The sequence below is a fragment of the Malaclemys terrapin genome, chromosome 8, assembly GCF_027887155.1.
Source record: "Malaclemys terrapin pileata isolate rMalTer1 chromosome 8, rMalTer1.hap1, whole genome shotgun sequence".
NCBI lineage: Eukaryota > Metazoa > Chordata > Testudines > Emydidae > Malaclemys > Malaclemys terrapin.
This window is the reverse complement of record NC_071512.1, coordinates 106,739,766-106,763,206: the sequence shown is the minus strand read 5'-3', so window position 1 is coordinate 106,763,206 and position 23,441 is coordinate 106,739,766. Positions and strand designations below refer to the sequence as shown.

The 23,441-nt window shown below is 43.5% G+C and overlaps 3 protein-coding genes across 8 annotated transcripts in view; 2 read left to right on the top strand and 1 right to left on the bottom strand.

Moving 5' to 3' along the window:
* The window catches only part of AKR1A1 (aldo-keto reductase family 1 member A1), a 30,604-nt gene extending 29,111 nt beyond the window's left edge, over positions 1-1,493 (top strand). For both annotated transcript variants that reach the window (XM_054037970.1, XM_054037969.1), the window contains exon 9: positions 1,188-1,493. In XM_054037970.1, the coding sequence (XP_053893945.1) occupies positions 1,188-1,253 (66 nt within the window). In that variant the 3' untranslated portion in view covers positions 1,254-1,493. The remainder of the gene's footprint in view (positions 1-1,187) is intronic.
* Positions 1,494-5,687: 4,194 nt separating this feature from the next.
* NASP (nuclear autoantigenic sperm protein) lies at positions 5,688-21,931 on the top strand. 5 transcript variants are annotated; one of them, XM_054037142.1, is made up of 15 exons: positions 5,688-5,797; positions 8,038-8,094; positions 8,955-9,065; positions 9,743-9,823; positions 10,478-10,590; positions 11,349-12,248; positions 14,691-14,773; positions 16,687-16,763; positions 16,930-17,003; positions 18,390-18,578; positions 18,785-18,951; positions 19,888-19,944; positions 20,048-20,119; positions 21,116-21,244; positions 21,770-21,931. In XM_054037142.1, exons 1-15 carry the CDS (start codon positions 5,748-5,750, stop codon positions 21,821-21,823), a joined length of 2,214 nt encoding a protein of 737 aa, XP_053893117.1. In that variant the 5' UTR covers positions 5,688-5,747; the 3' UTR covers positions 21,824-21,931. The 5 variants fall into 5 exon arrangements, with proteins under 5 accessions (XP_053893117.1, XP_053893116.1, XP_053893120.1 ...); XM_054037141.1 differs by having other exon boundaries at positions 16,678-16,763; XM_054037145.1 differs by lacking the exon at positions 21,116-21,244 and having other exon boundaries at positions 16,678-16,763.
* The window catches only part of CCDC17 (coiled-coil domain containing 17), a 38,923-nt gene continuing 36,960 nt past the window's right edge, over positions 21,479-23,441 (bottom strand). The window contains exon 33 of the mRNA XM_054038492.1: positions 21,479-22,180. Coding sequence (XP_053894467.1) covers positions 22,151-22,180 — 30 coding nt within the window. The 3' untranslated portion in view covers positions 21,479-22,150. The remainder of the gene's footprint in view (positions 22,181-23,441) is intronic.

Here is a 23,441-nt window from a genome sequence, read left to right as displayed (position 1 = left end):
GAGATGAGTGGAGAATGTGAATTTCTGGAAGGTGTGGAAGAGTTGTTGACTTTCATGTCTAAGGAGGATCACTTTTGAGATAGTGTAAAAAAAGAAAGCACAAAGATCCCAAGATTGCTTTGTCCATGGAGAGTTTGGAGGATCTGACTCAGCAGTTGGTCAAACTTTTATGTATTTATAATACACTTTTCTATCTGAAGATTAATCACGTGTAAAATTCTTAACATGTTTCCATGCACTGATTAGTCCTCTGCTTTTTAATCACTGTTTCCGGTGCCCCCTAGTGGCCTGGGTGAAGAACAAAATGTACCACACACTGTAAATAATTCATTGGGGATCCAAGCTGTTGGTTTCAAAAGAGTAGGTGGAAAATTTACTAGTAGATATGTTTAAAAATCCCTGAGATGTTTTTTTCATGTAGCGATCCTAATCTATCTCTCTCTAACATCATCAGCGTATGACTGGTAGTCAGCTTCACAGAAGGAAGCGTTAGCTGACTGGCAGGAGCTTGGCACCTTGAAAAGTGCATCTCCTCCATATGGAAGCTTTTTGGTGCCATGCTTAAGTGCCACCCCCTCAAAAGTCTATATTCAATTAGAGGACATGGGTGAAATCCTGCTCCCAATGAAGCCAATTGGGAGTTTTGCCAAGACTTCAGTGGAACCAGGATTTCCAACTATATGTTTAGTGGCTAGGAGTCAGGACTATCATTATCATTAACCAACCCTGCCACTGCCTCATCGTGTGACTTTGAGCAAGTTACTTAACTTCTCTGCCTCAATGTATTCATCTGTCAAACTGGCATAACCACACTTTTCTCTATGGTATCTCACAGGAGTGTTGAGAGTTAGACCAATGATTCATCTTTTAAGTGCTTTGCAAAGTACACACATTGTAGCAATTATTAGATAAATGTTGCAAATAAGGAGCCCTAATTGTTCTTAATCCAATTCCTCAAGCCCTAGCCACTGAAAGTTATATTTGTTGCAGGCTACAGAGAATTCTCTTGGAAAAAGATTTTCTAGTAATACTATGCCTTGGGGAGAAGGGGGAGCAGTGATTGTTAAAGATATCCTTGCTAAGGACTGGGATGTAAAGGAAACTAGATTCTGCATGGTTCAGTTTTTAATTTCAAGCAAGAACTGGATTTTCATCTTTCTGACTCAGATTGTCTTTTTATTTCACAGGTGAATGGAAAACTAGTAGCAAGAGATGCTGGACACCCCCTTTATCCTTTCAATGTCCCCTATTAACTACAGTAAACTGGGTGTTAGAATAGGACTCCGTGCACTCGTTCCCAAAGTAAAAAGAACAGGAGTACTTGTGGCCCCTTAGAGACTCAAATAAATTTGTTAGTCTCTAAGGGGCCACAAGTACTCCTGTTCTTTTTTGTGGATACAGACTAACACGGCTGCTACTCTGAAACCTGTTCCTAACGTAGTTGTTGCCATTGTTTATCAAAAATCTTTCCAAATAAAATCTGATGTTCTAAATATTAGGTTTCTGTGGGTTTTCTTGTAGCATAGTATATTATGTATAATGCATCCTCTTCCTCCAGATGATGTAATACCTACATCAGCGCTCATGAGGCTGCTTATAATACACTGCATGCTCGCTGCTGTGAGGAAATGTATGATGTCCATGGGGGCAGGCGAGGGAATCTATATCATGAAAGATGTACGGACTCTGAAAATATAAAACTAGGATAATACACTAGTTTTGAATTGGGATATGTGCATAAAATAATTCTGAAGTCTTTCACAAGTGTGTGGATTAAAACTGAAATAACAGGGGGTTTAGTTCATATAATTCTTTTATTTCTTTGGAGCTATACAGGGGTCTGTAAGATTACTCTTCCTTCCCTGGCTTTATTTGCCTGTTATGGAAAAATAAATGCACAGCATGGCTCTAGTTCATCCCCATTCCTACTTGACGCTCAGTTTAAAATCTAACAAAAGTTCTGGTGAAAGATTCCCACCTTGGCAGCTTCTGAAGGAACTTTTCTGGAAGCTTTGCCTATCTTTTCACCTAATCCAGACACAGCAGCAGCTATCCAATTCAGATTTTGGGAGGATACTGGATTAGTTCCTAATGATACCACAGGTGCACCTAGGGCCTGTTACAAGATCCCTTCCAACTTCTTTACTGAGTAGCCAGCATGGTCTAATCTAGAAGCTGCTGGACTGGGAGTCAGAAGAGTTAAGTTCTATTCCTGGCTCTGCTATTGTCCTCTAGCATGACCTTGGGTAAGTCACTTCCTCTCTATACCTTGTTTTTTGTTCCTCCCCCCCCCCTTTCCCTGCCTTGCCTGTTAGCTCTTCAGGGTAGGAACTATCTATCTTACATGCTTGTACAATGCTTAGCATGATGGGACCTGAAACAAATTCCCCCCCCTGCCCCTGAGCACCCACTCCTGCCAAAACATAGTATGGTCACCACTTTATCTAGTTTGATTTCTTCCCCTCTGGTCCACCAGTGCTGATACTGAGCCTTAGGTCCTGTTTAATGCTTTTTCTTCAGGTCCCCTTTTTATTCGCAATAAACCAAGGAGGCTCTGCTGCCTCCTTTGTGCTTTACATGGTATATAGCACATAATTCCTCTTCAGTCCAGGGTTCACAATATCGATAGTTATTCAGTTCTGCTCCACTCCTGAGAGATGAGATGCAGGCTTCACAGTATATCTAACAAATAATTCCCCTTCCTATCAGGTTTGTTATTCTCCCTTCTGTCATTCAGTCCAGGGACCCCTGCAAGAATTCACAGGCCTCCTTTAATCCCTGTGCTAGCACTACTGAATGCTTCTGCTCAAGCCTCCCTAGTTAGTCCCCGGAAGGGCTTGCAGAACTTTCCACCCTTGCAGCTTTGCCCTGAAACTGAACAGGGCTCTCTCTTCCTTTTTTAGACTGTCCCTGGAAGTCTACTTCCTTCTTCAGATGTTTTATTTTGGGCTGATTATCCTATTTCTCCCTTCCTAGCTCCCAAGCCTGATTTGTCTCCTCATTCCAGCTGCTATCCCCCTAACCAGGCCAAGCTATCCCTTGTTCAGTCATAGAACTGAGAACTACTTCCTTAAAAGGGCTCAGTCGTTATAGACAGGACTAACAATACATTATTTAGTTTTTGTTCCTTATTATTTGTATGGAGCAGCATGGTCTTACGAAGTAAGCATGGGACTTGCATGCAGTAATCCTTTACTCTCTAATACCATTTGACACTGATTCATTCTATAGCCATGGTGCAGTCATTTAACTTCCCTAATTAGTTTCGCCACCTGCAAAATGGAGTTAATTTACAATGCTGGAGACAGGGCATTATAAAGGGACATGTTGGCCTGGATTGTCAAACTTAAAACAAAGGGCTGCCTTAAATTTTTGAGCTTGCCACTTGGACACTGTCATTAGCTGTAAGGAAAAAAAATAATTTAACTGCTAGTAGGTAAAAAGTAATTAATTTATTTTTCCATAGTACTAGACAAAGAAAACGAGAAGTGAAAGTGTGATTCTGTGTATAAAAATGGTAAAAAGATAACGCTGGGTTTAACAAATTTTGGCGTCACACAAATTCATAGATTTTTAGGCCAGAAGGGACCATTATGATCATGTAGTCTGACCTTCTGCATAAGAGAGGCCATTAAAGTTTCATCCAATGATTCCTGCATTGAGCCTAACAGTTTGTGGTTGAACTGGAATGTATCTCTTAGAAAGACATCCAATCTTCATTTGAACTGTAAAGGATGGAGAGTTTTCACTATTCCTTGGTAACATATTCCACAGTACGTGAATTATAGTGCTTTCCTGCATTAATGTAATTGCTAAGAAACCAGACATTTTCTTTAGCAAACAATTGTACAAGTTGAAGATGAAGCCATACTATTCCTGTTCTGTGTCGTCTTGACTTCAAGAACCTCTGTTTTAATTACTTTTCTAGGTTAATCAAACATGGATAACTATTAGAATGTGTTCTCATTGTTGATTGGTAAAGTACTAGTCTCTTTTATCGATTCTTCTCTTTGCAGATATTCTAGTTGAAAGTACTATATATACTATTCTTTAAACACTAACATCTTTCCAAGGAAAATTATTTAATCTACATGTATTCTTTCCCCTTTTTTGGTAATTGTATGCTCATAAAGAATTTGTTCAGTGTTTATGGCTTGACCTAGATGTAGAAAACTGCAAATACCAGAAACCTAATTAAAGCATTTTTAAAAAGCTATTCTTACCCCCACCAGTACCAGGTACTTTAGTGGAAAATGCAAGGAACACCATATTAGATAACTAAGGAATAAGCAGCCTGTAGCCAAATTTCCTAACCCCCAGTTTATACCCCGAAGCAGGAAGGCTTGTATTGATTGGGGACACACCCTTGCTTCATAGATATCTATCAAACAGCCTATCTGCCCCCTCCCGGGACCCCACCCCGTGTCAAACCCCCTCCCCCCCTGCTCCCTGTCCCCTGACTGCCCTAACCCCTATCCACACCCCACACCCCCTGGGACTCCCACGCTTATCCAACCCCCCCCCACCGCCACGCTGCCCGGCAGGAGCGGCAGGCCAGAGCGCTGACAGCATGGTGAGCTTAGGCTGCAGGGGAACGGCGAGGGGTTAGCCTCCCTGGCCGGGAGCTCAAGGGCTGGGCGGGACATGGCCAGATGTGGCCTGCAGGCCGTAGTTTGCCCACCTCTGATTTATATGATGGGATTATTCTAATGTTCACCTTTATTCTTTATGCGTTTTAGAACATTTTTTACTTTTTATGACTGCTGTTGCCTGTTGGAGCAAAATATTAGTGGTCTGGGGTAGCAGGAGGGATGTTCAGCTTGGGAAAGGTGGTGGTGTACACTTTGTCTAAAGGGCAGCCCCAACAGTCCTGGTGCTGTCCCTGGGTGGAGTTAACACCCCCTTAGGCTGGATAGCACCCACTCATCTATTTTAGCATGTTTTAACTGCGCACACCTCCCTTACATGTTAAAGGAGCGTTGGAAGGGCCTTGGCTTTTGCTCCCTCAGCTGGTGGGGCCCATTAGAGGCAGACGTTCCCGGGAAGTGCCATGGGGTGCACACAGTGGCAGCAGCAGATCACCTTTGGGGGGGCTTGCACCTGCAGCGGGAGGGCCTTGGCCAGTGCACGGGGCTGGGCCGAGTGGGCGCAAGTCCCACCACAGGGCTTGTGTTGAAGGAAAGTGCACTGTGCAGACCCCAGGAGCGGGGCTGGGGGGGGCTGTAGCAGGGGCCTGGCTAGGGCAGGAAAAGGGCCTGGGGTGCAGGCTCCCAGTAGGGACTGGGCCTGCAGGGTGCACTGCAAGGAGCCCGAGGCTGGAGGCCGCAGGGAAGATGGCGGCGGCCGCAGCCCCTCTCTTTTCATCCTCCGTCCCCACAGCGGGCCAGCTCCTGCAGAGCACCCCCCCCACCCGACTACGTTTCCCAGCATGCTCTGCGGCCCGTGTCGCCAGCGGCTCCACGGAACTACGTTTCCCAGCAAGCTGCGCGGCCGTCTCCAGACTACCTTTCCCAGCTGGCCGTGCGCCGGTCACGCGGAGGCGCGCCTTGGGGACTACGTTTCCCAGCATTGCCGTGCAGCCCCGGGTTCGGAGGGGGCCGCGCTCGACGGCCGCGAAGGACGCTGGGAGCAGCAGTCCGCGGGGCTTGCGCGCGCCGCGAGGCGGGTCCGGGGCGTGTCCTCGGGGTATATAGGCAGGCGGAGGGGCCGGGGGCTGCACTCTGCCGTCGTCGCCCCTGTCAGACTCCATGAAATCTGCTGCCGCCCGTGCTGAGCCCGCGCCAGGCCCCCCGCCTAGGTACCGCGGCACGGGCTGGGCGGGCCGGCCGGCCCTGCTTCGCGGTGGAGGGGGTCGGGCCGGGCGGGGCTGGATAGCGGGGGGGGCGGTAGCGCGGGACGACCAGCAGGGCCGTGGCTCCGCGCCGCCGGGGCGAGGAGTGACGGGGGTGAGGAGTGACGGGGGAGGCTGGAAACGGCTGTGCTCAGAGACCCGAGCTCCGGCCCGCTCCCCCTCAGCGCGCGCCGCCCTCCCCGCTTGGCGGTACGTGCTGCCCCTTCCTCGGGCGCCGGCGGGGGCCCGTTCGGAACGCCGGGGGATCCCACGTGACTCGGCCCCGGCTCCGCCATGTTTGTTGGGGGCAGAGAAGCCCGACAAGGCAAACCTGCCGCGCAGAGGGGGGCGGAGCTATTCGCGTCACGTGTCCTGGGCTGCTGCCTGTGAGCGGCCACCGTTGGGACTTGGCGCCAAACGGGGGGCGGGGGCGGACAGGGGAAAGGCGGGAAAAGGGCCTATTGTCTCCGTGAGGGGGCGGTGCCTCCTGAGGGAGCGAGACTCCGCCCCGAGCCCTGGGGTGTGTGGTGCGGGGGGCAGTCATCCCTCCAACCCCCCCCCACCCCCCAAGCGCTGGGGGCGCGGTTACTCCATCATCCCCCACCCTGAGATCCGGGAGGTGCCTGTGGAGTGTGTGTGTGTGTCTCACTCATACACACTCTCTCTCTTCCCCCCCCCCAAGTGCTGGAGGGGGGGGGGGGCGTGGCACTGATTTCCCCTTGATGGTGCTGTCTCCTCACCCCGGTTGGGTAGGAGGCCTCACTGGACCTACATCCTGAAAACGTCCTGCCTCCCAAGAAGTGAGGTTTTTACCCACGAAACCTTATGCCCAAATAAATCTTAGTCTTTAAAGTGCCACCAGACTCCTTGTTGTTGTTGTAGATCCAGACTAACACGGCTACCCCCTGATACTTGACATTAATAACTGAGATACTGTGGCAATGAGAGCTGTATAAGTACCTAGATAGTATCCTGTGTCACTGAAAGGGTTCAAGTATCAGAGGGGTAGCCGTGTTAGTCTGAATCTGTAAAGATGCATCTGAAGAAGTGAGGTTCTGACCCACGAAAGCTTATGTTCCCAGTACTTCTGTTAGTCTCAAAGGTGCCACAGGACCCTCTGTTGCTTTTTACTGAAAGGGTTGTCTACATACAAATTTGTATGTAATCTGAATTGGCTTCCTAAAACCAAATTGGTTATTTTGGTGCAACTCTGTTTAGATGCGCTTCCTTTGTTTGAAACCTTTGAGTGTCAAACCACAAAACTGCACTAATTGCTTTAAGTATCCTGGGTTTTAAATTGTGCAGGTAGGTAAAAGTAAACAGATGCAGTGTTGTGCAGCCAGGCCTAAAGAAAGGCGCTGAGCCTAACTGAATTGTGTATACAAAGCAGCATGCCTTGTTAGCAAATCCCCACTTAGCAAGTGCTGTCCCCTCTAATGTAGCGCCTCTGGCTATTAGGACTCAGCTCCATGGGTGATGGCTCATAGTAAAGCAGGCACATTTTGTAATCCCATCTAAAGAAGATGCATGGGAAAACTTAGTGCTTCTTTTTTTTTTTTTTTAAGCACTAGATGAGATGTTTCCTAAACTCCAGAATAGTGGTCCTGTAGGCTAGAGCTAGCTACATGCATGATGGGGGCTTCCTATTTCCAGCTACAAAGCTGCCTTAAGATAGGTAAAACGTATTCATTATTTCCCATGTAAGCAGTTGCTGTGGTTGACATGGGTGTTATGCAGTTGATTCTGAGTGGGATGGGAGGTGTTCATGAATGGGTGAGCTAGCCAGCAGTCCAAGACTACCTCGTCTTAAAATTTGGGCTGATCAAAATCTTTCAGTCAACTTCTTTTGACAGAAAACTGGGTTTTTAACTAAAGAAAAACTTTTATGTGAAAAGAGTCTGGTTCTCCCTACTTACTTTCTTATTAGAAAATCAGCAATTTTTGTTTGGGAGGGGAAAACTGAAGTGTTGGTTATTGATGAAAAGTCAATTTTCTACATAAATTTCTGATCCGCTATAATTACAGTATGGGCCACAGTGTAAACAACCTTGCAGATACCTATTCTGGAAAGTCAGAAGTCTGAAATTGTGCACTAGATTTCTCCTATTCCTGATTCTGGAACTGTGAACTTCTAGTCACTTCGTCACCCTTTGGTAACACCATGTACAACACTGCAAATCCATTCTAATTGCTTGTTGACTCTTCAGTTGTAGAATGGAAGAGGAATTGGCTGCTCCCTCCACTTCTGCAGACAAAACTGATAGGTAAGGGATTTGTGAGGTAGCAGGCTAAGGTTGGCAAACAAAAAAAATAGGGTAATAGTGGATCTTATTTCAAATTAATATTTAAATCTGATGTGTTTTTAGCTCTAGATATTAAAGGCTATAGATGTCTCATGTTGCCTTACAAGAAACCACAGTTTAGGAATACTCTTCTGTTCCCCCTTTCTGGGCTAACACCGGTTAAGTCCTTATTCCAGAGAAACACTATTAACAGCCTTTGATTCCTTCTGCTGGTAGCTGTAGCACAAAAGTTTGCTCTAGGCATGGCTGCATGACAAATGTGTGGGTTTTTTTTTAATGGGTGATTATAGGCCAACATTCCACTTTTATGCAGGTGAGCTTTGTGTCTTCATGAACTGTCCCCTTCTTTCTGCAGGACTTCATACAGTTTTCTGTCACATTTTCAATGTAAACAACTCTTCTCATATTGGAGTGTTCTATATAATCCTCTGACTTAGCAGCAGACTGAAAGTTGGCTATTGCATTAAGCAGTCTTTCTTTGATCTGCTTCTGGGATCTGCTTGCAGTTAACAGTTAAATATATTCTAATGTGAGAAATGGAAAAATCTTTTTCCCCTTAGTGCTGGTGCTAATGAAAGTTCTCCAACAGTAACTGAATAATCATGTGTGGGGAGGCTCACTATTTAGCACTTCTGTACACATTGCTGGCTGATGTTTGACTCTTGGTGGGCAGAGTTGGAAGGCTAGATTTAAAAATTCTGGGAAATGGAAGTGTGTGACTGAACAGAAGGGGGCTACAAACATTCCTCCCGTTTGTACACTTAGAGATGTTCTCACAACTGTACAGTGACTAACCCAGCCTGTGTTCTATAACTTTACAGTATGGATGTGGATGGAGAAGCCAAGAAACTACTGGGCTTAGGACAGAAACACTTGGTATTGGGAAATATTCCAGCAGCTGTTAATGCATTCCAGGAAGCTGCTAGTATATTGTAAGTAACTGAACACATTATTTTTTTTACTTGGATTCTCGTTTTGGGCACATTACTGAAGTGAATCAAGCTGAAATGTAGATAGCTTATCTAGGCCTGAGTTAAGTATGTTTAAAGGTAGTTTGCAAGTATCTGAATACAATTACCTGCAAAACTGAGTATTGTACCATGTCTATGTAGATTTCTTTTGAAATAAATGTCTAAGCAGCACAAATAATGTATTAACTATTGGAGTAGTGACCTACAGTGCCTCAGAAATCAACATATCAAGAAACCAAACCAGACCATACATTGCAAAATAAGGACTGTTTTGCAATGTGGATCTCCTTAGTCTAACCACTAGAGAAACATAATCTATAAATTGCAAGCAAAGCAGAGACAAATTGCTTAGTCTCTAGAGGAAAAGAGCATTTAGAACAGAAGACAGGCTTGAAAACCCACTATCAGGTGCTCTAAGCAACCAGAACTTCCAGTAGAAAGAAACCATTACAGTTATCAGAAGGGAGAAAAAGGGAGAGAACTGCCATTTGCCTAAGGGTGAAGGTCACATGGGAGGTAACAGCTTGGAAATTGACCTACTCACCCAGAAAAGATTTAAATGTTGCATATCTGGCAATGTAAAGGTATTTCAAAACATGGTGCAAATAAGCTGTATTAACTTCTATCTTACTTTGTAGGGGTAAAAAGTATGGCGAGACCGCAGATCAATGTGCAGAGGCTTTTTTTTACTATGGAAAATCTCTCCTGGAGTTAGCAAGGTATACTAACAAAGACCCTCTAGTTGGCTTATCAGTCCTCTGAATACATAGTATACCTCTTCCTGGATTTTGACATCTTAAGATGGTATTTTAATTTCTTTATAAAGGGGATACAAGTGGGGGAGTACTTTGATAGTAGCAACTGAAAATTTTAGTTTGGAGCCTTTTGGATGAAACAACAGTTAAATGTAATTGCCTCTCTTAAAAATAAAAATTTTAAATGCGGTAGCTGTACCTTACAGGTGGGGAATGGGTATTAGAATAAGGGGTAGGTTATTGATAGAACTCTCGAACTCAAGGAAAAATAGGAGAAATATAATCTGTAGGACGGGGCAGGCAAAAGGGAACTGTTCTTACCTAGATCACTAGCAAAAGTCTAACCGTAGTCACTGGGCACCAGTCCATCTATCCTAAATATTTTTAGAGCATCATCACCATGTCCTTTTGCCACACACATATGGCATGATGCTCAGTATCTACTGAAATCAAGAGTCTGGCCTGGAATAGGAGGCTTTTGTAGGCTAGAACAGGGGTACAGTAGAATGCCTGTAGATGGGAGAGGTGCTAGGTAGAGCAGTCAAATGCTATGTTCCTTTGAGCACAAAATGTATTCCTTGGTGCTTGTGTGCAGTTGACTTGCTTCTGTTTTTCTAGAATGGAGAATGGTGTATTGGGAAATGCCTTGGAAGGAGTGCAAGTGGAGGAAGAAGAAGAAGGAGAAAAAGCAGAAGATGACTCAATGGTAGAAAATGCTGATAACATAGATGGTATGTAGAGCTGTCTAACATGCCATAGAGATGCCAAGCTGTGTTGCCTTGTGTAAATATCGGACCTGGATTCTTTACTTTGCTGCCCTAGATGATCTGAAACTTTGTACCAAAACTTTTAGCAGGTGGAAGTGTCTTGTTTTATAAATTTTTCCCAAAACTAGCTAAAAGATTTTTTTATTTTTCAAGAAAGTCGTCTTTCACACTAGTTTTGAGTCAAGGGGTCACAAAATTTGTCAATTGTGAGGCATTACACTCAAACTTCCTTTCCTGTTCTAATCTTTCAGCCAGCTAGGACTGCTTTGTGCACTTGCAGCAGTATAGTGGCATGTGGTGTCATTCATTTAAGTTGGTCATAAGGGAGAATTTATTTTGGGTCAGACTCACCAAACTGTCCTCTCTGTAAAAGTTCAAGGGCAGTTTTCATTCTATAGTACATTGCAGAGGATTACTGCACAAGGAGGTTTTTATCCATCTAGACAAATGGATTTAACTTGGCATCTCTTGCTCAGCTGTGACTAAAAATGCTAATGCATAAAACTGTATATTGCTTGAGTGGTCATTTACAAGACCGTAGTATTTCCCAGAGTTTGTTGCTTGGGACCCAGCTTCTTTAGATTTTAAAAAAGAATCAAGTTTAGGAACATGTGCCAGACACACACATTGGAGGGTCTGAGGGTGGTATTTTCAATTTCCATTAATGCTTTTATCACTAAACTCGAAGAAATGTTTATGCTTCATCTTCCTTAACTATGTAGAAGAAGCAAGGGAGGAGTTGAGAGAGCAGGTATATAACGCCATGGGGGAAAAGGAAGAACCCAAAAAATCTGCAGAAGAGTCTCCAGTACTGAGTGAAGCTGGGAAGGAAACAGAAAGCGAGGATGTGGAGATGGGAGGAAAAACAAGAGAAGAAGCAGCAATTGCTGGCATAGAGACAAAGCTTAAAGAGAAGGCAGAAGAGCAGGTAGAGGCAGATATGCAGGAGAAGACAGTGGCAGAAGAGCAAGTGGCAGAAGCTATAGGAGAGCAGGCAGAGGTGGCTGTGGAAGAGAAGGCAGTGGCAGAAGCCACAGAAGAGCGGGTAGAGGAGGCAGTGGCAGAAGCAGCAGAAAAGCAAGTTGAGGCAGCCACGGAAGAGAAGGCAGAAGCCACGGAAGAGCAGGTAAAGGCAGCCACAGAAGAGAAGGCCGTGGCAGAAGCCACGGAAGAGGCAGCTGTGCAAGAGAAGGCCGTGGCAGAAGCCACGGAAGAGGCAGCTGTGCAAGAGAAGGCCGTGGCAGAAGCCACGGAAGAGGCAGCTGTGCAAGAGAAGGCCGTGGCAGAAGCCACGGAAGAGGCAGCTGTGCAAGAGAAGGCCGTGGCAGAAGCCACGGAAGAGCAGGTAGAGGTAGCTGTGGAAGAGAAGGCCGTGGCAGAAGCCACGGAAGAGAAGCTAAACAAGTCAAAAGCGGCATTGGCCTCAAAAGAAACGCTGTTGGCAGCTGGAAATGCCACTACACCTGCAGAGGGCAAAGAGCCAGCTAATGAAATGCAAACGGAAGAAAAAGTTGAAGTAGCTGTTAAGGTAGAAAAAGAGAGAGATGACCTGATGGAAGAGGGAGATGGTGCTAAGGTAGAAAAAGAAGAGGAGAAAGATGACCTGATGGAAGAGGGTGAAGGTAACAGGGATAGGAGAAGTACTTGTGGGTGGATTACTTGATGGATTTGACTTGCTAACCAGGGGTAAAAGTTACTTTTCCATTCAGAATTTTCTGTTTGCCAAAGACTAATGGAAGGTCTCAAACAAGGGGCACTTGGGTATAAAATCCTCCAAGTAACTGGCTTCAGTTGAGTTTCAAGGAGCAATGAATAGTTTTAGTTTCCGTCTAATGCTTAACTAACTGCAAAGCAAAATCTTTATGTGGATATCATTTTGGGGGCTGTGGCTAGCTTCAGTGGTAATGTTTGGAAAACAATAACTAGGCTGGTAGAGAATACTGAATGGATGTCCACTTGCATGTATCTGGGTTTATTGCACTAACCTTCAAATAATTTGAACCACAAGCTGCCTCTGGTCCTAATCTCCAATTCTAGACCATGGGGCAGTAAAGTAGAATCCACTGAATTGATACATAAAACAGAAATCTCCTTGTTATGAGAATTGGAACTCTTCTGCGGAATCTCAGTGACTGAAGAATGAACTTCATTGTGAAACTTACATTTAATATCTGATAGGCTTTAAAATTCCATTGTAAATAGGTGCTAGCTAGTACAAGCTTCTTCCTATGTAGCTTTTTATGTCGTTCTGCTTCCCTGCTTCATTTAGCTGCTTAACTATTCTAACAAACCAGAAAACAAACTCCATATGCTTTCCAAAATAACATACACTTACACTTTAAGAGGCTATAAATCATCACATGGTATTTTGATATTCTGACAATCAGAATGACTGCATGCTTGTGCCAGTTGAGCTACTCGCAGCCTCATTTAATAGTGACCGAATATCCATGCAGTTTCTTAATTTCCTTAGCAATCTCTGGACAATATTAAAGGCATCTCCCATGTTGAACATCAGTGGAACTGTCTGTACCAATCACAAAGGATGTAATGTAGCTACCCTGTAAAGCAGTGGCTCTCAACCCTTCCAGACTATTGTACGTCTCTCTGCAGTCTGATCTGAATATAAATATTATACTTACATTGAAATGTAAGTATATAGAGCAGTATAAACCAGTCGTAGTCTGTATGCAATCTTAGTTTGTTCTGACTTTGCTAATGCTTTTTATGTTGCCTGTGTAAAACTAGGCAAATATCAAGATGAGTTGATATACCCTTTGACCTCTAGATACCTCCAGGGGTATGCATACCCCTGGGTGAGAACCACTGCTGTAAAGTATCTTCAGTTACCATATATTGTGCAGATAGACCCTTGTATTCTTTCTCTTGCCTCAAACTCAGTCTGTACCCACACGAAAAATAGTTCTTAACTCTTATTTCCCAGATAAGAAAAAAGCACACTGACGTCCATTTATTAACTTTGGGAGTGCTTATTTGACAACCACATCCTGGTCTAATAGTCTTGTCCTCCAGCCTCAAGTTTTAGTCACGTTTGCAGAGGTACATTATCTAAAAGTGTCTTATTAGGAACCTAAACACCTAGCATCTTTATTCTCACTCTAATCAATTAAGTCTCAGACATAGAAACTTGGTCTGCTTTTGTAGCAGGTACACCATTGCCAATATGGCTGTTGAATCTGGCTCTAGTTACGGCAGTTACCACAGTTGATCTCCCACACCCATGTTCTTTTTGTCAAAAGTACCTGGCTTCCTCCAGAAAAGTAAAATTTGACCAGCTCACAAGCTGGTTTCAGCTTCCAAACACAACAGAGCCTTCTTTTTCCAGATATATATTAGATTGCCAAGCTTGTATAGGATACCAATTGTGGTGTATAGCAAGCTTTCCCATCCACTTCCCTTATGTATCAGATGGTTTGTGCCCAAAAGTAAATGCTGGCCGCCATCCACGCCACTTCCCCTCTTGTCCCCTTTCCCCTGGCTTCCCATTGCTAGGATTAATTATGTAACTGTACATTTAAAGCACTCTGCTGCCCCATAAATTCACAAGCTGAACTGGTACTTCAAAATAACAAGTTGCCTGATAAAATTTTCTAGTTGTCTGAAATCATAAGCAGTTTGCACTTGAGTTTTAGACACAGCTACCACACATGGGGTCAGAAATACTATCTTGCTGAAAACATTTGTGACTTGTAGGATGACATACCTGTCATTGGATGTCTGTTTACAACTCCATTGACTTCACTGGGAGCTCCCAGGGAATACATCCGAATTTAGCCCTAAATAAACTTCCATTCTAGGCAGTACTAAGTCAGAAAATTTTAATGTTAAACTGCTACTGTAGAACTACAGTAACTAATGTTTTTAGCAAGGTGGGTAGTGCAAAGGCTGCAATGTCACTTTGACTGTTCTAAAGTTGCACATAATACTCATTGTGAGAAAGGGGAGATGCTTACCTTTAATTAAAAAACCTGAGCCAGGCAAAATAGAATGTCTAACTGTGTATAGCAGATATCCTCATTCTCCTCCACAAACTTTCCTTGCAGAAACAGAAGGATCAGATGAGGAAGATAAAGAAAATGACAAAACTGAAGATGATAAAGAAAATGACTCAACCATTGAAAATAAGGTGAGCTCTTTTAACTTAGATTGATGTTGTGTTCTTCCACATTAACTGAGAACTAATGCTTATGGCTGAATGGCATTGGTTAGATCCAGGCACAGAAGTAGTCTATTCCTGACCTCGGGTCCTCGTCATATTCTGGTAATCCTGACACCTTTGCAGACACTTCACAGTGAAAATATTACGATCGGCATATTTCTAGTAGTCTTGGGATCAAACTATTGTCACCTGTGAACTAATGCCCCCAAGGTGATGGTATTACACTTGTCCTACTTTGCTTTCTGAGTCCTTGCCTGACTAATACATTTGCGAAGTGGTGGTTGTGCTGTTACACATTTTCTCTGGACCAATAACTGCACTCTGGCAGCCAGTGCAGATATAGATTGTACCAGACTGCAGTAGTCTCACAATGACCATACTTCAGCATCACCACTTATAACACCCATCTGATTCTCCACTAATCTGTTAAAAGATTATATCCCCCTCTTTACTTCCACATCTCAATGATTTGGGGTGGATTTTAAGGTGGATTTGACAAGGTTGGGAAGGAAGAAAGTAGTTCTGGCCACTCATGGATAAGCTTCTATGGGGCAGTTGCAGCCAGTCAGCACAAGGATATGCATAATCACTAGCTCAGGGGGACTGTGTGGCTCTCCTGCATATCAGTGCAGGAATTGCATCATTTGAATTTTAACTATGGTGCTGTAGCAATTCAGCACACCTATGTCCTGACTTAAAGGACTTGCTTAACATGGGGTTTCTCAACCCATGGGTTGAAACGCAAAATTTGGGTCACCAGAATGTGTCCGTGTCACAGAACTGGCTGGGCTCAGCTCTCCACATTAGGTGTTGTGGTCTGGTGCACTGGGTTCCAGCATCACTCAAGTTTGGCCCCTCTGTCACAGTGACCAGGTTGGACCAAACCTGAGCAAAGTTGTGACTGCCTAGAGTGGGGAGCAGAGCCCAATCAGTCCCACAGGCCACAAGTTGAGAGGGAATGGTTGGTGTCATGTTCATCAGTAATACCGTCTGCCCATGGGGGTGTGTATGTGTGCCCCTTTTTTTGGAGAGTTATTGACTCACCACACTTCTGCCCTCCAGTTCCTTCTCCAGACTCCCTAACTCCTTCACTGAACCCCTAGCCCCCCGATCTCTGCCCCTCATGGGCCATAGGGGAGCTATGTTTTGGCAGAGATGTCTTAGCTTGCTTTACTCGTTGGTGGGGGTTTTTGCCAGTTCACCTCTGACCAGAGCATCTGGAATTTTAGCACTGAGCCCCCTGCCAGATAGACCCTTGTGGGGAGGTGGGCCCAGTGTGTAGAGTCTGGGGGCATCTTAGGGTATGGTAGTGGTGTCTCTGGGTTGTGACAGGTCATCAGGGTTGACAAATGGGTCCTGACCCAAAAAGGTTGAGATCATCTGGTTTAACGTACACCATATTTTAGCAGGCCACTACATAACTGCTTTAAATAGAATTTCTTTACTCGGTTATGTTGGTATTGCCATTTGTGTCTAATGGATTACCTTGCTTTTACAACCTTTATTGAGGTTTCGCTTTAGCTCCTTTATCTTCTAATTCCTGGTCCTCTTACTTAGTAGCATCTTAAAATTAAACAGAGTTCCAAGGTAATGGTTGCAGAGGTTTTCAGTAGTATTTAAATGACTGTAAATAAACTAGAGATGTAGTCTTAAACAGAAACTGAAATCAAGAACTCGTATCTTGAGTCTCAACTAACCTGAAAATAGACAACTGCATCAGCTTGGGACAGTCTGTAGCTGGAGTGACAAACGAAACAACTTACTATGGCTTTAAACCTTAAATTCCTGATGAGCACCTTTGCTACATTGTTGCACATTGCTTCACCGACACACGTCTTCGTTTTTAAAATAAAATTAGAATATAATTCTAGTCTTTTCAGGAAAGTGAAGAGGATGAAGTTGGAAATCTGGAGCTGGCCTGGGATATGCTGGAGTTGGCAAAAGTAATCTATAAAAGGTAAAACTTTACACATCTTGATCGGAGTCTGTTTAAAAAAATAAATAAATTAAAGGAGCTTACAGGAAACCACTGGGGAATTGGCATAAGAGAGGTACATGAGATAAAGAGGTGGAAGCCTCTGATCAGTTTTTATAGCAAACTAACCAAAGTTTTCTTGATTTAGACAGGAAACGAAAGAAGCTCAGCTCCACGCTGCTCAGGCTCACCTGAAACTAGGAGAAGTTAGCGTTGAATCCGGTAAACTGTCTGTCCGAAATCTGATTGTACCTGAAGTGCTGCAGTGTTAAACTGGCTTAACTTCTTGCTAACTTTCACCCCATCTCCCCCACCACATACACCTCTACCCCGATAGAACACGACTTCAGGTATAATGCGGTAAAGCAGTGCTCTGGGGGGACGGGGCTGTGCACACTGGGGGATCAAAGCAAGTTCGATATAACACTGTTTCACCTATAATGCAGTAAGATTTTTTTTTTGGGGGGGGCTCCCAAGGACAGTGTTATTTTGGGGTAGAGGTGTACTTATTTAAAACGGTCAGAGGTGATTCAGATTGCTGGAGACATCAGATAAACTTCAGACCACGTGGGAGAGGTGCCCACAAGTTTGAATAGTCCTGGGACAGATCAGGGAATAAGCCAATTACCTGCCAACTGAATTCTTGAGCAAAGTGGGGGAAGGCCATGTTGAGACTCAATTTGCTTTCGTTTCTGGAATAGAAATAGCAGTGGCTTGGAAATAGGCTTGTACACAATAGCCACTCTTGAATGTGGCTCCAGCAACACTAGGATATGGAGAACTTTTTCACCTTCAGTAGTAGGCCAGAAGCCAAACACACCAAACCGCTGTCAGAATGAGATGGAAAAATACAAATTGAGAACGTGTTGGGTTCTAAAAATGGGCAGACTCCCCAAAACACTCAAGTTGGCTTCTTGGTGGTGGTGAATGCAATTGCTTAATCCTGAGACTTTTGGCTCAGCTTGAAGTCTGCCTCTCCCCTTGAAACACTGTCGTTCTTTATCATCGTTGCCCCTGTTTTCTGTTTGGCTAGAAAGTGGTTTCAGACTGAATTCATCTGGGAAGGTTCTGTGGGTTAGGACTGCAAAACTAGGGTTGTGTGTATGCCACCTCAGGAATATCAATGGGGGAATTGCAGTTTGAGGGTGGAATTATCCTTGAGCAGCTTTATTTCTTAATGTTAAAAGGTGCACTCTTGGCCAATAGTCTTATCAATGGTAGGTATCAATCAGTGATATAATTTAGAGTAAGCAACTGAACACACATACCTAGTCTGCTTTTGTCACACTTTCCCTGCTTCACCTGTATAGTCTTCTTCCCATGCTTGTGTAGGAAAGAGGAAACACTTTAAAAGTAACTGTCTAAATCACTGCTGAAATGTGGGGAGAGGGTTGGGCAGGGAAGGTAACGCTATATGAAACTGACTAACTCAAGTTGAGTGTCCCTTTTAATTGTTAGCATCCCTCAGTGAGGCAACGGCTTTCAATTCATACAGAATCGAAGAGCAGTCTATGGAATAAAGTAGATGGGGAGACAGTCTGGTAACTTTGTTTGGCTTGATACTTTATTAGTTGCATTTGTAAATGATTTATGGCTTTTCTGTTGTAGAAAACTATGCACAAGCTATAGAAGAGTTTCAGGCATGCCTTGCCTTACAGCAGAAGTACCTAGAGGCCCATGACCGCCTGCTAGCAGAGTCCCACTACCAGCTGGCACTGGCATATCACTACAACAGCCAGTTTGATGAAGCAATTCTGCAGTTCAGTAAATCAGTAGAAGTCATTGACAAAAGAATGGGTGAGTAGACTTGCTAAAACTCTAGCTAGCAAACTGGTTAACTGTCCTAGGAAAGCTGGATTGAGCTGAGGTTAAGAACATGGAAGCACACTACTCTCCACAGTTCTCTGAATGGTCTCTAATGAAGGCAGAGTAGCTCAAGTGCCCTTGCCTGTTACATTGTTGGTTTAATAAACTGCTGACAACTTAAACCTGTATTCCTCTAGTGATGCTGACTGAACGAATAAAGAAAGCAGAAGGAGGATCTACTGAAGATGAGAAGGAGATCGAAGAATTAAAGGGACTACTTCCTGAAATTAAGGAAAAGATAGAGGATTCAAAAGAGTCTCAAAAGAGTGCAAGAGTAGCTGAACTGGCTTTGAAAGCAACTCTGGTTAGCTTTTAGTTTAATTACTTTTCTAGTAAGTTGGCATTAACTAATGGTATAGCTGAAGGAGAGCAGAAGAGCCCACAAGAGCAGGGTTGGCTGTACTGGTCTAGAATTAGTGATTGTCTGCAAATGACTTAGCTTCCCACGACCAGAAGCTGTTAGATCACTCAGAATGAAATATGGCTCACTTCCCTTTGACTTTGAGGGGGGAAAAGCATTGGACTATCACATGTCATCACTTTGCTTTTCCCTCTTGATAAAGCTACCTCTTATTGGACAATCAGCTGGCTCTCAACCAAGGGGCTAGAGGAGACAGTGACATCACATGCCAGCTGTTTTGTTTAGCACCAAATAACTATAAGGGCAATGCTCTTTGGCAAGGGTTTGGTTTTTTGGCCAGATGTCAGTAAACTAGAACTGCAGAGATTCCTGGGTACAAAGATACAGCCTAGTTTGAGAGTCCTAAATCTGGTTCAGCATCTGGTGGTGGCATATATCTTGAGTAGTTGTATAGTGTAGCCAGCCTTTCAGAAGGCGCTTCTACATTGAAGACCTTTTTAGGGTACCTCTTAGGCTGAACTTAATTGTTCCCTTGCTTATCTAACTGATAGGCAACCGGTTTGCTCACTCACTGTGACATATTAATTTGTTGGGTTGGTATAAACTTCTACAAATTGGGTACTTGGTAAAAGAAACAAAATAACCAAAACTGAAGATTAAGTACTTCATAATTTTACAGTCAGAATTGATTTGGTTAATGCAGATATAATAAAACCCCACATCATAGAGAGAAACTAAACAAACCTATTAAATCATAACTTACTTCATGGTACAGCAGGAACCATGGATTTGTAGTATAAAGTCCCAGCATGCTGTGGGAGCTCAGAAATACAACTGGAAGCCAGTACTTGGTTAATCGCTTGGTTTCTTTCATTTTAGGTTGGAGGAGCTACCTCCAGTTTTACACAGAGTGAAGAAAGCTGTTCTGTTTCCACAGTAAGTGAAACAAATCTGAGTTCAGACAGGCGTTTAAATACTACTAAATTGGAAGGTTTTAATGTTTGATGTCACTTACATTACAACCTCTATCTTGTAATAGATTCCAGTAAGAAAACCAGCTGATGGAGCATCCCAGTGTGTTACAGACATCTCTCATCTTGTCAGGAAAAAGGTGTGTCCAGATGTATAGCTATTTGGACAAACTACTACAAAACTACCACTGGCTTGCACTGTGTATTGTTTGTTTTCTTGGCTAAACAAAGCCTTTAACTGTCACTGTTACACACAGAACAAATTCTAAAAAAGTAGGAATACTGCATAAAACTCCTTTCCCCTGGGAGCCAATCAGTCTTACTGGAGAGAAGCTTTTGATGGTTCCTTGTATGCTTTACAGCACTTTGCCTGATCCACACTAGTTTAACTTCAAAGCTGAATTGTGTGGGTCCTGAAGGCACTCTTTAAATCAGTGCTCTCCTGTGTTGAGGCCCTGCATGAAGGAGCAGGGCAGGCCATAAAGGCAAACCACCAGGCTGAGTTGGGTTCCCTTATTTCCAAGTGGAAATGGAGCATTGGAGTTTAATAATAAAGTAGCAAAGCCAGTCTAAATGTGTAGTATTCATACTACTAGTAAAATCTGACTTCTTGGAGTAATGAGATATGGGTAACCTTAAGGGAAACTAGTGTTTGGTTGTAGTGTTTTTTTTTAACACTGAAGTGTGTTCTCATTAGTATTTTTCCTAATCTAAATCAAATTTCACAGTACTTTTCATTTGCCTACTGTATGTACGGTTACAACACACGACGACTGTCTGCATTTTGTCACACCAGCATCTTTCAGTCCATCTCTTGGAGCAAGTTTGAAACATCTGCCATCAGCTCTGAAGCTTAGATCAGATGTCATGGGTACTAAAAACAGAAATTTAATCTAGAGCTAGGATGCTTTCCTGCCAGATCATAATTAAGGGTGACAAATGTGGTATCTAGGCAAGGTAGTATCAGAATTCTTACTGTAACTGAACTTGCACCAAAAGCTTCAACTGAATCCTGACTATTTGGTGTGACCCCTCGTAACTAGGAGTTGAGTAGTCAATGCACAATGACATCTAGACACTAATTTTTTTAAGTCTTAAATTTGTACATAGTGAAGACTAAACAATTTTGTCTTCAGAGGAAACCAGAGGAGGAGACTCAACAGGGAGACAATGAAGCTAAGAAATCTAAACCAGAACCGGCTGTCAATGGTGGTGGTGATGCTGCCCCCAGTGGAAATAAGGTTGCAGAAAAAATGGAAGAGGAGGTGGGCCGATGAGTCAGGAGTCTGTCTATTTCCTTCTCTGTTCAGGCACACCTTTCATGCCTGGTATCTAATGCTTTATTGCCTGCTGGTTGTCTTCCTAAGACTCCTATAGAAGGAGCTGGGGAATTTGCCCAGTTCAGCAAAGTGCATGTTACACAGAAGATGTCTGACCCTTAGTCATTTGGAAAGTAAACTGGCCCTGTAGCTTTGCCTACTTGAGAGACAGCAACTTGGAGTTCAGTGTATTAAATTACAGCTGAGCTAAAACATGATTCTTGTTTCTCCTAAAGCATTGGTGTGCAATGGAATAGAAGTCTGTTGTACTTAAAAGCAAAGGGCACTTAAGCTATGAAACTGTCTACAGCTATATTTTAGAGTAGGGCTTGGTTTCTGTAACTACCAGTGCTGTGTAGGTAACCAATCAATGCAAGTCTCCAAGCTACCACTACTTTCCCAGCTGGTGCATGAATTAACTGCTGTGGAACATGTAATACTGACTTAACAAAATCCATTCCTCTCTTTCAGACGGAGAAGAGGCCACAGGTGGAAGCAGGGGCTATAGTTGAAAGTACAGTATGATAAGTCTTCAATGTGGACCTCTCCTCAAGGAGAATGGTTTTGTATATAGTGTATTTTTTCACTTTGGCAACTTTTGTATGACTTCAATAAAGATTGTAAGCAAATGTTCAGATTTTTCCTCACTAGGGGTGAGTCATGGTCCTGCTATAAAGCACAATTAGACTGGTGCAGCAGTACAGATGAACAAATTCTCATCTCTAGAGTGCTGTGAACAGAATGGCCCAAGGAGCTTGACCCTGCTACTTGAAGCCTGCAATGAAGTAAATAGCATGTCATGGTTGTCTTGCTTGGCTGATCTAGAAAGTAAACTGTCTTCTTCCTGGACCACTAGATGTGATCTAGAATTAACAGCCGGGCCTGAAATGAGAAAATGGAGGCAATAATTCTGTTAACAAAGAGGCATTATAGACAAAATATAACTTTTTAAAAGGCACAGGATGCCTCTAGAGTTAGGTTCTTTGCTTTTCCTATCCTTTCTGGTAGTAAATGGTGAACAGAAATGCAAGTTAAAATGCACAGAAACCCCCTTCTAAAATGGTATTTTTATTATTTAAAGAAGCTTTAACTATGCATGATACTTAAGGTCTTTTCAATGTTTTTTATATTAAACCAATTTATTAAACTAAACAAAAGCAGCATTAGCTGTAATTAGTGAATTGAGTTGATTCTGGATGGGTCCTCAAAGATCATTCTCTATCTAGTTTTTATTCATAGACTAAAAGGAGAAAACAAGTTTCCTGTCTGTCTTCTCTCTCTCCCCCACAACTCACTGATTTCTTAACTTTGAATGAACTACTAGTCCCTGAAACTATTCTCTCTGCACTTGCTGAAGAGGTGACTGCTGTCAAACTGCTTACTGCACTTCAACAATCTCTGGTTCTAGGAGCTACCACCAGTTCATTGGTCTGACTTTACACCATAGCAGCAAATGTGTAATATGTTTTTAATCTAATGTTAAATCCTTAGGTCCTGTTGTTAAATATTAGTGGTGCATTTTGTATCTTGTCCTCTTTGTGAAAGGCAACCAGATTGTAAACTCTTCATAGGAACTAGAAGTTGGGAAAGCCCTGGTGCAGAGTGTGAGTGGGTGTGAAAAGAAGGGAGGCTGTCTCCATTCTGCAAGAGAATGTGATGATACTAACCCAACTGTAGGTTTGGTTTTGTCAGTTAATAAAACCATAGGGTGAGAAGGACCACAAATGATGTAATACTACCTCTAGTCTACCCCCCTCCCAAGATGGATATCCAGCATCTTGCTGAAAAGCTCCACTCCTCCACTTTCCCCATAAGAATAATGTAAATGAGGGGGTTAGGTTTCAGGGAACTGTTTTTCACTAGACAAAAGGTGTGTGTACACATACACACAACATTTTATACTGGTACATAGTGATGATGATTGTGAAGCTTGGTTGAGGTGGAGGAGTCAGAGGGTGGGATATTTCCCTTACTGCTAAATGATGAACTAGCAGTTAGCTGAGCCCTCAAGGGTTCACTCTCTCATGCTGCAAGGCAGCAGGAATGGAGGGAAATAGGTGCACGGCCTTGTTAGTTAGATCAGCTTGCTGAGACCACAGCTACTGCAAGCTCCCTCTATCCTGAGTCCTGCTCCATGGAAGAT